The sequence below is a fragment of the Polistes canadensis genome, unplaced genomic scaffold, assembly GCF_001313835.1.
Source record: "Polistes canadensis isolate GaletaPanama2010 unplaced genomic scaffold, ASM131383v1 scaffold_23, whole genome shotgun sequence".
Classification (NCBI taxonomy): Eukaryota; Metazoa; Arthropoda; class Insecta; order Hymenoptera; family Vespidae; genus Polistes; species Polistes canadensis.
The window spans coordinates 1,004,151-1,021,351 of record NW_014569570.1 but is presented as its reverse complement, the minus strand read 5'-3'; the positions used below and the strand labels follow the sequence as shown (position 1 = coordinate 1,021,351).

General features: G+C 25.9%; 2 protein-coding genes across 7 annotated transcripts; both read right to left on the bottom strand.

The window, feature by feature from the left end:
- Positions 1-1,432: 1,432 nt before the first annotated feature.
- Positions 1,433-2,617, bottom strand: LOC106794085. The gene is given in 2 exon segments (XM_014761507.1): positions 1,433-1,753; positions 1,864-2,617. Coding segments are annotated over 2 exon segments (495 nt in total). The 5' UTR covers positions 2,182-2,617; the 3' UTR covers positions 1,433-1,576.
- A 3,050-nt stretch (positions 2,618-5,667) lies between these two features.
- Positions 5,668-14,460, bottom strand: LOC106783641. 6 transcript variants are annotated; one of them, XM_014742347.1, is made up of 7 exons: positions 14,431-14,460; positions 9,811-10,060; positions 8,836-9,087; positions 7,626-7,712; positions 6,980-7,111; positions 6,098-6,249; positions 5,668-5,992 (listed from the first exon to the last, which is right to left on the bottom strand). In XM_014742347.1, the coding sequence occupies exons 1-7, from the start codon at positions 14,433-14,435 to the stop codon at positions 5,866-5,868; spliced, it is 1,005 nt and encodes a 334-aa protein (XP_014597833.1). In that variant the 5' UTR covers positions 14,436-14,460; the 3' UTR covers positions 5,668-5,865. The 6 variants fall into 6 exon arrangements, with proteins under 6 accessions (XP_014597833.1, XP_014597834.1, XP_014597835.1 ...); XM_014742348.1 differs by having other exon boundaries at positions 8,848-9,087; XM_014742349.1 differs by having other exon boundaries at positions 9,850-10,060.
- Positions 14,461-17,201: the final 2,741 nt, after the last annotated feature.

Below are 17,201 nucleotides of genomic sequence, written 5' to 3'. Positions count from 1 at the left end.
ACATACACACATACATAGACATACCAATTACATATTCCGTTTTAATTCAACGAAAATAATTCGTATATTATAAAATTATAAATATAATATAATATAAAAAAGAGAAAAAAAAGAACAAATAAAAACGCGTGATACTCTGCCATATTTCGAAAGGCTCAAGAAGACCTTTTAGGTTCATGGTAATTTTTCTAATCTTTTCTTAGCCAATTAAACGATATGACGAACAAATAAAATAAAAATAAAATATAATAAAGTAAATAAATAAATAAATAAAAATGCAAAATCTATATGTCGAATAAAACAAAAACAAAAAGAAGAAGAAGAAGAAGAAAAAAGAATTAAAATTTTGTCGGGATCGTGACAAGAACACGAGTGAGTTCGAAAAGGTGCAGGGGTGGATGAAGGGATGAGAAGGGGGGTGCGTGTACGTGGGAAATTATTGGAAGGAAAAAAAATTCTTTTTCCAATTCGTTTTCTTTTTAATCGGTGTAATCGAGAAAAAAAAAAAACAAAAAAATGAAACACAAACGGGGGAACAAAATGCATGCGTTATTTCTCGATTTAAAACGATGATTAATAATAATAATAGTTCCTCGGACGACCTGTCATTAAGATCCTCATCTAGCAATACGCGATAAATATGTTAATGATGTTTATTTTTAAGATATTAGATTATGAAGTGGGTAAAAGGATATTAAAAAAAAAAAAAGAACAAAACAAAAAAATAAAAAAAACAAAAAGAAATATCTCTCAATGTTTCTAATAATTATGTACATAAGACAACGGGAATACATTATTCGAGAAACACGCTAATTAAATTATATTAAAATTAAAGTAAAAATATAAATATGTTCGACACGGATAGGCTCTCATTGTTCGAAGATGATGAAAATATGGAAAAAGAATATTAAAAAAAAAAAAAAGAAAAAAAAGGTAAAGAAAAATGAAAAAGAAAAATAAAATAAAAATAAAATGTTTGTGTGTGTTTTTTGACGCATGGTTAAATCATTTCTAATTATTATTATTATTACTATTATTATTATTATTATTAATATTATTAATATTTAACTCTCGAAGATATTATGTCGAATCGAGAGTAATCGACATTAAAAGTTTCTCTCTATCTTTCTCTCTTTCTCTCTTTCTCTCTTTATGCGAGTACGAGTATAATACTTTTCCTAAAATTTTTCCCATCGTTATATTCCCCTGTTATAAAAATTACGATAAATATTTTGCGCAAAATTTTGCCGATCTAATAATTGTAAAATGGTGGACGAATGTTTGACAATGATATAAGAAAAAAAGAAAGAAAGAAAGAAACGAAACGAATAAAATCATAAGATAAGAAAAAGAAAAGTAATATAAAATTCTAACGAAATATAATAATAATATCAGCACGTATACTGTTAAAAAAAGAAAAAAAAAAAAAGAAAAAAAAAAAAAAAAAAAAAAAACGATGCACAGAAGTAAAATTGAATCTATTGTAAAAAAAAAAAAAACGTCATTTACATACGAATCAATGTCCCATATTTTCAATCCCGCATAAAATAACAATTTAAATTACAAAAAGGTAAAATTACAATCTAACGTAATTTTTGTCATAAGATTTGGATGGTTGTCGATTGTAAATAATATCGTCTTCCTTTTTTTTATTAACGTTTCTACCGTCCAATACGATTGGTTGATCCTCTTCACGTAAAAACAAAGTTGTCGTGGGCGTTGTAACGGTTGCATTATTGTCTTGCAATGATTGCTACAATTATGAATTTATGTTAATAAGTATTTTAATTATTTATCACTCTTTCTCTCTCTTTATATTTTTWTTTTTTTTTTTTTTTTTTTTTTATTATTAAGATGACTTACTTGCATAACGTTTATGAGAAAAAGAAAGGCAAGTAAAGTTAAAGCACTCAAAGCAGCATTATTACCACCACCTTTGTTTCCTTTATAACCACTGAAATGTAAACAATGATGATGAAGAAGATGATGAAGAAGAAGAAGTTCTTTTAATCTTAATTATGGTTAAACATTATCAAAAGATTCTTTGAGAAATTTTTCCAATAATAACCCTTTAGAACTGTGATGGTAAGAATCACCACCCCATCCGCTGTGATAACGATCGACAGGCGTGTAAGGAATTTTTCCGGAGGAACCGAAATTCATCAACGATTTAAACGTCATCTTAATCTGGAACAACAACAACAACAACAATAATAAAAATAATAAGAAATGAATTATTCGTTATTATAGAATTTATTTCATTGCAATAGTATTTTTCAAATTATATATTTGTTTGTTTTAATTTGCGCATAAAGTTAAAAGAATATTTCAACACGTTATTCGATTTATTTCAATATTTTTTTGTTTATCATCGAATACACATGTACTACGTATTTAAAATGTTATGCACGTTTTACATAAGTAAACAAAGACGTATAAATTTATGGAACGTTCGTTTCATGTAAAAGGTTTTAACAAGAAAAAAAAAAATAACGAAATACTGACACATAGTTCTTTGACCTCTTCTTACGTACTTGGAATGCGGTCGATACGGAATTGATATCATTTTTATTAATTTTTTTTTTAACTTGACAAACAGGTTGGCGAAGATAATTAAACAAACATTTATATGGGTTTTTTTCTCTTTCTCTGTATATTTTTTTCTATTTCTTTCGTATGTTTTTTTTTCAATTTAAATAACACGACAGATTAATTTCGTATATGTACATACAATATTTCCTCATTGAAAATTTTCCATAGGATATTATACGATATTATTTTTACATGGGAGAGATAAGATAATTCAAATTTTTCGAAGAATTTTAAATACCAAATTTAATATTGATTACTTGAATTTTTAATTAATTTCACATTACAAAATATAATAATATTATATATATAATATCATTAATTTTATATTATGAGTCTTATTTAATTTATTTATTATTACTTTTATTTGTTAAGTATAACATTTGATTGCATGGAAAGTTAGTAATCGATTTAAACAAAACAATAGATTATTCAAAGATAAAACTCTATATTATATTTCTTTGGAAACACATATATTTATTAATTAATAATATTTTATATATTGACGTAATAATAATATTTAAATATATATATTTACGCGTGTAAGTTCAATTTTATAAATTTATATTTTTCTCTTATAATTTGTTTTTTTGAAATATTATATACACGGTGTACTGTAGAATATTTATATCGATAATTTTAATATCTTATTAGTATAATTTAAGTTTTAAATAATATATTTTCCTAAATATATATTACGAAACTTAAATTCTCAGTATAAAAATGAAAATGTTTGCATAATTACGCGAAAGTTTTGTGAAACATGCTGAATGTCGTAAAAACTCAATTTGTCCGAGGAATATCTGTGAATAAGGTTTAGAAAGATAAACGATGACGGGTGTTGCTTACCTTTGCTTAATTTCAAAGGTATTCTGACGCAAATGTAGAAAATATTCACAAAAGCGGTTGACGTGAAACGAAAGAACTTTCTTAAACGAGATTCATAATATGACTGGTTTCTGTCATCTGAAAATTCATTGCTCGACTTTTTATTTTTTTTTTTATTTTTTTCCTCTCTCTTTCCTTCTTTTCTTGTCACGGTTTATGGGTTCCTTTGAGGCTGCGTTCTTCCTCGATGATTTCCCAGGCGTAAATTTGTTCCGGATGTTGCTCTACAAAAGTATATTCCACAACGGAATTTTTTTTCTTCTTCTTCTTGTGTCCTTAATTTCGTTTATTTTTATCTCTTTTGTTCGTCATTTCTCGTACGCATCCTATCGTAAAATTGTTAATGAAATTATTATCAATAATTTCGATCATCTAACATACTGAGATAATTATTTTGAGATAAGTTTTCAATTTAAAGTAGTAATCAATTTTTGTTGTTCTATTTTTCAATTCATTTTTATTAGTTTGTTTATTTCGTCGAAGTTAAAAATTTTTCAAACCTTCCCAGTACGTTGTACGTTCAAATTATTATTTTATTTTTATTAGCACGTATATTGTTTTTGTTAAATCGTTTATTTGAAATTTATTTTCATAATAATAGAATAGATTTTTGATTGTTTAATCGAAATAATTAAATCGAGTTTTAAATTTAGGCCATTTATTTAATATTTTCGTTATATTCCACATATACAATACATAGATTCAATTTAAACGAGCTTGATGAATTAGGGTAATCCTAAAAGAATAAACTTCACCCGTAAAATAATATACTATGTATATATATATATATATATATTATAACGCCTATATATACAATAATTAATTCAGATCGATTATTGAAATAGGTTTTATTTCGTAAATTTTTTTGTTTAATATCTATATATCGCGTGAAATAAAAATAAAGTGAAAAAATTTGTATTTTATATTTTAACTTATATAAAAAGAACGATCTATAAAATAATATATATATTATACTTTTTATTTTTGTAGATGTTCGTAGTATAATAGGTACATAAGTATGATAATATATCTAACAATCGAAGTCAATCACGATAATCTCGTTAATCGTCCTAATGATTAAAACAATATTTCCTTTTATTTTATCATCGAAGTCGATAGAGAGATTTGATTTTTGTTTTTTTTTATTCAATTAAATGAAAATTATTATAAAATATTCAAATATATATTAAATACAGTTCATTTCGCATCGAACGATATTTTTTCCATAGGATCGGTTTCTTTTCATAATATTCTCATAAATTTACAATTATATAAACACACTTTTGAATCATGAATTTTTCTAAACATTTACGACAATTATATACGAAAAATACGAGTATAATTTTTTCGAGATACGATCGAATTTATAATCATCGAAGGAATTATTTTAATTTCGATGAAAAAAATAAACCTTCCCCCCCTGGGACAATTAACGTATTATCGCGATTAACAACGAACTGTAATGTTTTTCGATATTTTATTTAAAAAAAATCGTTCGAAACATTCGATAATTATTTATTTATTTATTTAGTTTTTTTTTTTTTCGAAACGATCGATCGATTGATTTGTTCTATGCTCTAACTTTCTTTAAATAAATATAAATAATAAGTATAACTATTGAGATAAAGAACGCATATATCGTTGACTCGTACGATCGATCAATATGTGTTACGCGAACAAATTTGTATGTTCGTACGAGCCCCGACCAATTTTTTTTTTATTCAGTCTAATTCTAACGAAAAAAAAAAAAAATACTAAAACGTTCGACGATTTTTTCTCTCTCCGAAAGTTCTTTGTTGTTGTTTTTTTTCTTTTTTTTTTTTTACAACGATCGACGACGAAGAAAAGAGAAATACCTTTCCGCGAAAGATAAAATCGTCGAGAGGATCTTCGAGTGATTTCATCTGATGATGATGATATTACGAATCTTCTTCGTTAAAGGTTTACACGATTTTAACGACAATTAAAACTTTCGCTAGATAACCGATCGAAAAGATCATTTTAATTCTATTGGTTTTTTTTCTCTTTCTCTCTTTTTAATTATTATAAATATAATTAAATGAAATGTTAAGTGTGATGTGTTTCGTACTAAATGAAGAAGAAATATTATTCCTTCCGTTTCTTCTTTGATTCAATTCGAAAAGAGAAAAAAAAGTATAATTATATTTTTTCGTTCAATCTTATTCTTTCTTTTTTTTTTTTTTTTTTAAATGCAATTTTTATAACTTTCTTTTTTTCTGGCGGAATGTTTCTAACGATGATTTTTCCCGCGTGCGACTTTGTTTTTTTAATATAAATTTTCTTTTTCCCTTTTTTCTTTCAACGAAATAAATATCGAACGGTATCTGCGAAAGTTGAAATAACGTTTTTTACGCGAAATTTGTTTGCTCATGCGACGTTACAATCCATGAAAAGAGTTCTGCAATCTTCTCCCATACGACCACGTCGTCCAGCATCGTAAAGTGCCTCGAATCCTACGCCACTTTGCCTTTGCAACATGTAACTTGTTGCGTATCTAAATACAACAAAAAAAGCAACAATTTTTATTTTTTAATATATCAGTTCAGAAAAAATTACGTTAGAATAAAATGATTTATCTTTGATTATTAAACAAACGTACGATCCTAATTGACAGAAAATCGTTGATGTGCCTTGTGCATCGGCTGCACATTCAGCACTGGCTTCGCAAAGGGCCCTTTCGGCACAACCTTGTTGACCTTCGTCCTCGGCTCTACCAATATTACTGAAAGTTTTTACCGATCTCACGTATCCCTAAAATATATAATCAAAAAGAATAATTATTTATTAGTTAGAAAAAAATGATTCTTTTTTAAGGACAAGAAACGTGACAAACGTGAGACGAGAAACAAAATACAATAAAGTTTATTTCTTTGAACAATTTATTTTACTATTATTAATAATTCGTATTGGTTAAATTGATTTTTAATAATTATTTATATAATAAAAAACAAAATAAAAATAATGATACGCCTGTAGATAGGCAAGACTTTATACGTCGTCTTTAATTGTGCTTGCAAGTGCCATCTATCGGAAAGAATAGGTTGTATAAAGTAAAATTAATAGATGGCGTTAGTAAGTATAACGAAAGATAATGTATAAAGCATTGCCTATATGCAGGCGCGATAAAAATAATTTTTGTTTAAATAATTACAAAGTATTGTTTTCTCGTTTAAAATGCATAGTAAAAATCTAAACAAACTGGTAATATTATTTGAAACAATTTAATTTCGATAAAACTCGTTGTCGATATTTCATTTAGAAAAAAAACAAAAGTTTTTTGTTAAGATTCAATACCTGTCAACTCATCACTTTTCGTATTATAGTAATTGTAATTAACTTCGATGACTTTGGTATATTCGATTATTCCTGATCACGAGTCATTACAATTGCATAAATATAAAAATACGATCTATGAGAAGTAGGATGTTTATATACTGTAATTATTATTAAATAATAAAAGTCAAATGTGTGTGAAACGTACCTTAAGCATACTGATTGATGCCATTGCTGCTTCAGAAACGCTGTCGTGTCTACCAAGAGAACGTGCTGATAAAGAACGATGCGAGAAGGATGTTTTCAATGCGTCCAACAGGTTGATGACGATGCTGATGAACTGTATGATAAGAAAGCATAAAATTGTAGCATACTTTTTCAACATTTATTCTTGCTCGTCGTTGCACGAAATAAAGAATAGAATAAAATAAAATAAAATAGAAAAGAAAAGTAAAGTGAAGAAAGAAAGAATAAGAATAAAAAAAAGCATGCTAGTTTAGAAAGTAGAAATAGTTGATACTTGATTTCCGTCTCGTCACGAACATTAAGTGATCTCTCATTTGTATTAATATATTTCTGTATTATTTTTTAACAATTTATGTGTTAATAATTAGAATGTTTTTTTTTTATAAAGAAACGAAAATCAAGTTGACACACGAATGAACCAAGAAAATATTAGTAAATACGAATATCGATATAATATAAAAAAAATACAAGAAAAGAAAATGTTAATAACAATGCTTAACAATAATAGATCGTTAATAATTACTTCGCGTGAAGAAATTCCTAAATTTGGTTACACTCGAAAAAATTGTTTCTTTGTTTTTTTTTTTTCTGTTCATAATCGTACTAACCTCTGAAGCATTTTTAGCCATGACAGCAACCTGATTTGGGTCTCTGCCCTGTCCTAGAAACGCGCCCAACACCGCAGTCAAAATCTCCTAAACAACCGACACCAGCCGTGTGCGCTAAGTCGAAATTTTGAATTTTATTTACAAGAAAGGGGGTGGTATGCCAATAGCATCTCTCACGAATCGCGTTACGCATTGTTTTTTTAATTTATCATATTATTATTCATGAAATATATTCATGTTATTTCATAATGAAAATCGTATATGCAGGATTTAAAAATAAATATATATTCAAATTAAATATACTAAATATTTTGTATTCACACATTATTATCATAACGTGTGTTCTATTTATTGTATAAATATTAAATAGATTTTATCTTTTTTTTTTCTTTTTTTTTTTTAATTGTACACCTTGTATAAGAGTCGAACTTTCACCGTGACAATGAATATATAATTAAAATATTGTCAAAGTTTTTTTCGTAACGTTAGAAACTCATAAGTATTTCGTGATTACAATTAAATCGTTCAGTAAACGTGAAGATCGTTAACGAAATTTTTTCAGCCGTAAAAGAAAAGAAAAGAAAAGAAAAAAATAGAATGAGAAACAATGATCGACAATGACGACTTACTGTCGTGAATTTGTTTAAATTAATAATGGAAGTTGCTCGTTAAACCGAGCAGTCAATAAGTGTCTCGTTAGAAATCACAAACGTCTCTTACACGTTTACATTCTCTAATTTAAACAAGAAAGTTTAAACGAAAAGTGTGTTTCGAGAATGATCGTTGTTCGACTTTCTAAAAAAAAGATATTCAACGATTTATACACACAAAAGAAAAAAAAAATGATCAAGAAATAAATAACGATGGACAATGCGTAACGTAATAAATAAGCAAGGAATTTTTGCATGATATGCCAAATTAAGTGCATAAATATTTTTTCGCGTGAGTGCACGGTGAAACAGAAGATTGGGTGCTACTACTTAGGTTTGCAATTATCGATAAATTGGTATTGTTTAAAATATAACGAAATTATATAACAAGGATAGCAAGATTATTATAACTATTGTTAACAAAAGCTCATTTTGTTGTGTTTGTACAAAATTAATGAATTTATATATATATAGTTTAAAAAAAAAATAATCATTTGTTTCAATATTTAATGTACAATATTGAAAAAAAATGTTGATATAATGTGGACGACGTTAATGACCTTATCGAATACCTGCATGGGACTGCTTTGATTATCGACTTTGTCGATACCATCAACGGATTGTTGTGGACCACCTAAAAGTGCTGTAAGTACTCGTAGACCAACTGAGAGAAGATTTGCCCATGGACTTGCTGGTACACCATCATCTATGTCATTTTTACTCGGTCCAGTTATACCACCAGTTTGACCCAAAAGCATTTGCATGAACATTCCTAACATGTTAGACCACGAGAAACCGCTGCTGCTTCCTTCCTACACAAATTTCATACAAATTTCATTTAATTTATTTGTTCCCAACGATCATCTAGTTTCAATCCATTTGCATCAAAATGTTATTATCTTATTTTTACTGTTCGATTTTTAATTTTGATAATGACATATGATAAAATATTATTAATCATTTTTATATTATCATTTTGACGATAAGAATAGTATATTATATTAAAAAATTATTTAATTATATGATACGATAAATATGTATATATAATTATTTAATATATTTCATTTTTATGTTAATATGAAATGAGATAATCGAATGTGCATACGCCTCCGGATAAAAGTTAGAAATAATTTGTTGATTTTGTTTAGATAAATTTTAAAATGATCTATTGTTGTTTTACATCAAATATTAAACAATTTTGAATTATGTTTTAAGAGATTTTAATTTAATTATTTTTTTTATAATGAAAAAGAATATTTATTCGTTGTTATAAAATAATAATACTTGACCAATAATTCTATCTCTCGGTTACTTTAAAAGCATTCGTATTGTTTTGTTTATTTAAATAAATACAAATCGAATAAATTAAACATATATACGAATTTTAAATGTAAATAAAATAAATAGAAATTTTTTTTTTTTAAATAAATACGAACCATAAAGATTTCTAACTTTTCATCTATAAACGTATGCACTCAATTGCATTAATGATGCAAATGGGGGAAAAAAAATGCATTAGTAATTGCGACGCTAACAGTGTTCCAAGGAAAGCTTCGACTTGTTTTTCGACTAACTTGAATCTGATTGGTACTGATGTCCTCGAGATCGTCGATTGCAACTTTTTTCATGGCGTTAGGTTTCTCAGCAAATTTCCTTTCATCTCTGACTTGTTGCTGATATTGTTGAGGATATTGCTGAGTGTATTGGGGATGTTGTGGCAATGCTGCAGCTTGTCCAATGACAAGCCCTAACAAGCATAACGCCACACGTTGATTGAAAGTCATCCTGTAACACACACACACACACACATATATCACAATAGTAATTAATCAACGTTGTTGGTTTGTTAATTAATCATTGAATGTATCACGTTACTGGGAATTATGGATCATTATTCTAATACAGGATCAAATCTATTCCATTTGATAAAATCATAATCAAGTAATATGTATTTTTTTATATGTATAGTGTGATCACAACAATTGTATACCTTTTATGAAATTTATTAATATTGTTTATATTAATATTAGAATATTATGTGTATAATATTGTGTATAAAGTATACGAAGTGTAAAATAATAAAATTGTTCGACATATGATTAAACTTTTAACGAGGGAATTATTAATATTTCATATAAAATAAAATAAAATGTACGTGTGTGTTTGTAGGATATAAAAGTTATATAATATACAATTATTTGTGTGACACGCGATCGTAGAAATGTATTAAATTATTTAAAATAACAATTGGGACTAGATTCAAATAAAGTTTCTTAGAAAATATTTATTAACATAACTAACGATATTATTAAATTTTGATTTCTTATGAACACATATATGAGTTTGTTAATGTAAATACAAATAATGTAATATCGGTGCAAGTATTGTTCATTTATTTATTAACAATTTCTTACTTATATCTCATTTCAATTATAATTAATTGTTAAATGTGTATTCAATATATAATTAATCAACGCGGAACACTTAAACGAATGATAAAGTATTTCTTTTCCAATTAAACAAACTTAAAACAAATTAAAAAATATTCAACGCTCGAAAGATTAATTAATTGATTATTTAAATCAATAGAAATAGAACGAGAAGAGAAAGAAATTAGAACACACAAAAATGAAATGGAATAAAAATAATCGGAAGGAAAGTTTTTTTTTTTTGTTCAACGAAATGATCTAATTCACACTAACCAAGTCAGACATAATCTATCGTACTTTCTCTATCATTAATTGAATATCACGAGAAGAATTTTCCTTTCCGCGTGTTAATTCTCGCACGATTCTCGATTTTATTCTTAGAATTAGTTAAATAAAAAGATTAGGATGAATGAATTTTTAATTCCACTCTCAATTCGTTTCATTTGATTATTTTTCATTGTCAAGGACGAATGGAATGAAATAATCATTTCGATCATTCATTTGATTTCGTTCGTTTGTTCTCTCGTGACTTGAATGAATCAAAGTAACAAATTTTTTATTTTTTATAATTATGAATAAAACTATGTAAGAAAAATAACAAATCATTTTATTACACGTGCTGGATATAGAATTTTTCAGTCCTTTTTTTACTAAAACATAGCACAATTCTATTTTATATAAGTATTATTTTCATTTGTTTAATGTATGTATAAACAATTCTTGACGTAACCATTGAAAAAATTATAACTAAAAATGTGCAACCTTCTCTATGTTAGATTCTGAACTTTTAAGCCCTTCACATGTTAAACTTAGAACTTTTCAGACCTCCTTTATGAAATATATTATGTTATTTATGAAATAGAATATTAAGGATTGCATCAAAATATTTTTATTCTAATTATAATTACTAATTATATATTACTTTCGTAATAATGTTGATTGTTATAATAAAATAATAACATTAGAAATTTCACACGTTCTGTAATACAAATATGCACCCTTTTTTTTATTATTATATTCTTTATAAAATTAATATAACATACTTTAGAAAACTAGAAAAAAAACAAAAATAAAAAGAAAATTAATTAAACATATTTTACAATAACGAAAATAAGAAATAAAAGAATACTGTAATAAAAGAATACCCTGTTTTTTCGCAAACGATTAAATATCTCGTTTTTTTAAATAAGTGTGGAAAGTTTGAAAAAAAAAATCTGAAACCAACGAACCCCCATCTATCTTTTATTAGACAAAAAATAAAATATTATAGTATTATAGTTATTTATGAAAGAAATGTATTGTCATTACTATGGACACAGAAGAATTGCATGAAATAAATATGAAATAAATATGAAATAAATATGAAATAAATTTGGAATAAAACGTATTTAAACTTTCGTTAGTATGTGTATGTGTTAGGAACAGTTGTATAGATGTATGGAAAGTGTGTCACGGCGGTTAAGGTCGGTTCGATAAACGAGCAACATGATTGCTCGTTAGCCCACTTCTCGATATCGATGTTGGTTTGTTGAACTCGGTTTGTACCGTTAGTTTGAAAAGGCGGTCGTGACCTACTCTCCTCTTCCTCGTCGTTCAGTAAAACATAAAAAGAAAAATGTCGACGGGGGAGACACGTTTTAAGAAAAATAATCAAAAGGGAAAAGAAAGAGAAACGTTTTTTTTTTTAATTATTAATCGTTAAAGTTTTCAATAATTTTTTGGACAAATAAATATTCAATTCTCATTTCAAATAATATAATATCGAAAGTGAAATATTTATATTGAATTTAAATTAATAAATATGTGTATAATATATGCATAAGGGAGTGGCCCATAAATTAATTCATATTACCATTGATTATTATATTATTTTATATTGATTTAGATTAATATCCGTTTTTGAATTTATAGTTGTTTCTTACAAGGGGTCAAATTTTATTAAGAATAAAAATATTTATATGATTTTGTATATTATGTTATAATTTGTAATAATAATAATAATGATAATGCACTTTTTGCATAATTTGATTTTATAATTAATTCTGTGTATATAAATATCGGAGTATTGTTAATTGTTATAAAAGCGCGTTGAATAAATAATGAATTATTAAAAAGAACCTTTATACATTTATATATAAATTTATTAATAGAAATAAATAATGAAATATTATCTTCTCTCTCTCTCTCTCTCTCTTTCTGTCTATTGATACTCAATTATAATGATTCCCTTTGTCAAATGAATTTAATATTGCGTGACGATTGTCACGGTTTACCTTTGTTGGGATTGTTATGTTAGATCGTCATCGAAGCAAATATAGTTCAATCATTATGCACCGATGAATGTAATATAAGATTAAACAAACGTAATTATATACGAATTTATTAGATGAAATTTAATTGATATTGTATTACGAGAATGAATTATATTTCAAATAATAATAATAACAACAATGATATTTCTTATACTTCATTTTGTAAACGAGAAAATTTAATTATGATGTATTAGCTTTCGTTGATTTGTTAAAAATAAAAATAAAAAAGAAAACAAGAAGATGATGAAGAAAACGAGTCTCGTTGTCTGCAAGTTGTCATCCATCTTTTTGAAAAACGGTACATACTCGTTCTAATGGAAGAAAAAATTGCAAACAAGTTTCTAACTGTAACCCTAACGCTTGAAAGGAATTTTCTATCTGTAGTCTCGTCCTTTTAACCGTGTCAAATTCTTCGTCTAACTGTTAGACCACTTATCACGCGATTTCTTTATATGTATTTATAGTTTTCTATGTTTTCTTTTCGAGATAGATCCTTTTTTTTTTTGGTTATTTATTTGACCAAACGAAAAGTAGAGCTAGTAATTTTCATTTAAATAAACAAATTACCGTACAATTGCTAAGAATATAAGTAAATTACATTTTAATATTATTATTATTACGTATTTTATATATTATTATTTTTGAATTTATTAAACAAATTAATAATTTTCGTGTTTAAATAAATAATTACGCTGTGTGCAATAGTAAATTATATTTTAATATTATTATATTTGTTTTTTTTTTTCGTAATTATAACAAGTGTATTTTCGATTGGTTAAAGAAAATTATTTATTCGATAAAGAAAATCCCTTCCACCCTTATTAAAGCGAACTCGAAGTTACGCGTTTCTTGATTTTATCGTTTCAATTGTAAAACATTTTGACTGATCGTACTAATAAATTAAGTGATTAAGTATGAAATGTTCGATTTAAGAATCTAATGTAAGTGGAATAATCGAACGTTTAATGTTAGATTTTAGTAAAAAAGAATTAAGTTATTAAATATTACAAAAGTATCGATAAATTTTGACTCTAACAATAATGTTTTAGAAAAAGTATAATTTAAATTAAGAAAAATTATCAATATAATTAGAAAAGAGAATATAAAGTAAAATTTAAAATATAAAAATAAAAATAATTTTGTTCTTCTTCGTAATAATAACGAATCTTTAATCCATTTTAGAGAAAGAAAGATTAGTAAAAGAAATTAATTATTATATATATAAAATGTATAAATAAATAATAAAAATATAATTTAATTAAATTGTTTTTAAAAACCGTAAGATTAATTAAATATTTTCGAATGATTGTTTCGATGATTACGATGATTGAATTTTGTTTAAACCAATGGAGTTCGTCGCGATGTGTGTGAGACCGGAAAAGAATTGATACATTTTTTTTGTATTTCTACTCACTTCATTATTTCCAGGTAGCCTTTCCTTGACACTGACTTTCAGTTCTGAAGATGAAATTCCTTGCGGGGTCTTCTATATAGCTTGCGGATGCACGTGGGGGAAAACCGTTTGGCCAATGATCACTCGGCTTTGATTCTATTTTCAATGGAACTGGCCTATCCACGATCATCATCCTAAGCTCCACATAAAATAGATTTTTCAAATTATTTTTCGACGACACATTCATCCACCTTGTTTTGCTTTCTATTTTATTCGTTTATCCTTTAACACATTTGTATTTTTTTTTCTAACTAACCATACATTTATGATTCACGTTTTAACTTGATTAGTAAATAATACAAATATATAATTGTATTAATAATTATGACATATGTGTGTGTGTGTAAATATTCAACACAGAATATTTCAAATTTCGAGAAGATTTAATATCAAAATTTGATGTGTACCGTTTGAAATTTATCACTAATTGTAAGTTGTTTCATTCGAGAATTAAATTGATGAAGAAGATCGAAATTATTGTGGCCGCAGGGGAGGAAGGGGTTAAGAGGGTGGGGGGAAAGTAATGCCACATAACTGGTCTAACGTTCTGCAATTTAGTTAAACATTTTTATCATTGTGTTATTTCCGCCGATCGCACGAAGCTGGATGCATATGCATATACATGTGTGGATGCATGAGCTCATTCTAGAAGGTAACAAGTTGCGAACGTGTTATTAATATTAAATAGTTGTACTTTTCGACTTGGAAAGTATGACGCGAGAAAATCGTGTGTTAAATCAATTTAAATGAATAATAATTTTATATTGTCTAGAGAATGTGTGTTTTTAAATTGATTTTATGATGCAATTATGTAAATATACGGACGAAACAAAGTTTTTCGCGAAACACTAGATTCGATATATTTTAATTTAATTCAATATTAAATATTAATTATTCATTCTATTTTTTTTTTGTAATTTCTCTACATGTATAATAATATATTTTTTTTTATTTAATATTATTACAATGAATTCAATATACGATTCATTTTCTAGATAAAGGTAATAGAATAAAATAATTAATATTATGCATGTGTGAGAGAAAAGAAACTTTATTAAAAAAGAAGAAGGATTATTTATTTATTTTTTAATTGTTAGGTAAATCGAGTAGATGTAATTTTGCTGGAAGGGAAAAAAAAATACATAATATCTATAATAATAAATAATAAATTAAAAATAAATATATAAAAGAGAGATTCTTAATTGAAGAAAATATTCTTAGCTTTTTTGTATTATAGATAAGAAACAACATTTCACCCTTTGATTATTTATGCACATACCGCACTATACTTGATTAGTTTGATCCCGTTCGTTGAGCTACGAAGAAGATGTTCTATGTAAAATATTATACTCAATAATATGTATTATCATTTTTACATAACCACATTATTCGAATACTAAACATGTTATAAGAAAAAGAAAAAAAAAGTATTCAGAATTTTAATCAACCTCGGAATGTAAAATATTCTTTTTTCTCCATGTTTTTTTTTTTTTTTTACCTAAAACACATCTTTGTACAGACAATTCAGTTTGTATAATATTCATTTAATAGGTCATAACGTAACTTTGACATCCGTATCTTTAATAAATTAGAAGAGAAACCGCAAATAACTTTGAAAACGCGAGTAAGAGGTTAATAATGATTTAAAATCTGTTGACCTGAAGACGGATATTACAACTATGGAATGCGATAACAACTATATTTTAAACACAGACACAATGAAAATAAAATCATAAATATAAAATCATAGAGAAGATGATATTGCTATAATATTTATATATTTTAAAATAAATGATCCGATCATATTACATGCACAATATATTATATTTTATGTTATCTTTAATGAGTTATATACGATTCATTTTATTTTATTAACATTTTCTATAAAATAGTATACAAATTATTTTATACAATTACTTTATGCATAAAAATGATTCGTTTTTTTTCTGCATAATTTAATATAATGTCATTGTAATGAAATTAATTAAAGCGAAAGAAAAAAAAAACCCACAAAAATGGGGTTATTAAAAAAAAAAAATGATAATAATAATAATAATAAAATTCAATTGAATGATTTCTTTTCTATTTCTGAAATCTATACGTTCTACTAACCTTACCGTATCTCATTTTATATAAATCTATTTTTTGTGGAACCATCTAGAAAGTCGTTCAAATGAATTGATGACGCACGCGAGGATACCTCATCCTCATACGTAGTAAAGTTTACCATGAAGATTCCACTACAAATAACAACAACAACAACAATCAATAGCAACACACCATCGTACTTTCTCAGATCGATCTTCTCATGTCGTAGTCTTTTACGATCGATCGATGATCCACTTATGCATCGATCCGATTTGATTATTTTTCTTCTTTGTTTTCGTTAAACAAATTAATCATTATAATTAATAATAATTAATTATAATAGGAGAAAAAAATTGTGATCGAAAATTTAACAAATGTTAATATAATCGTTAAATTATATCTGTGTGTTTTCTTGTTATATTCATTTGATCGGAATTTTTCACGGTCCAATGCGTTACGGTTTTATTTATTTATTTTTTTTTATTACATAGTCTTAGAATCTTACGTTCACAAAAAAAAAAAAAAAAAAGGAAAAAATAACTATTACGAAGAAACCGTTTTAATTCGATCAGGAAAAATTCATCACTTTTATTACGTATAATTTGAAAAGGATAAAGAAAGAAAAAGAAAAAGAAAAAAAAAAG

What these genes read in the sequence shown, in the direction of transcription:
- LOC106783641 (XM_014742347.1), bottom strand. An exon ending in GAAGCTTTCCTTGGAACACT is followed by an intron (nt 9,088 to 9,810) that starts GTTAGCGTCGCA and finishes AAATTTGTGTAG; the next exon opens with GAAGGAAGCAGCAGCGGTTT. An exon ending in CCATGCAGGTATTCGATAAG is followed by an intron (nt 7,713 to 8,835) that starts GTCATTAACGTC and finishes TCGGTTGTTTAG; the next exon opens with GAGATTTTGACTGCGGTGTT.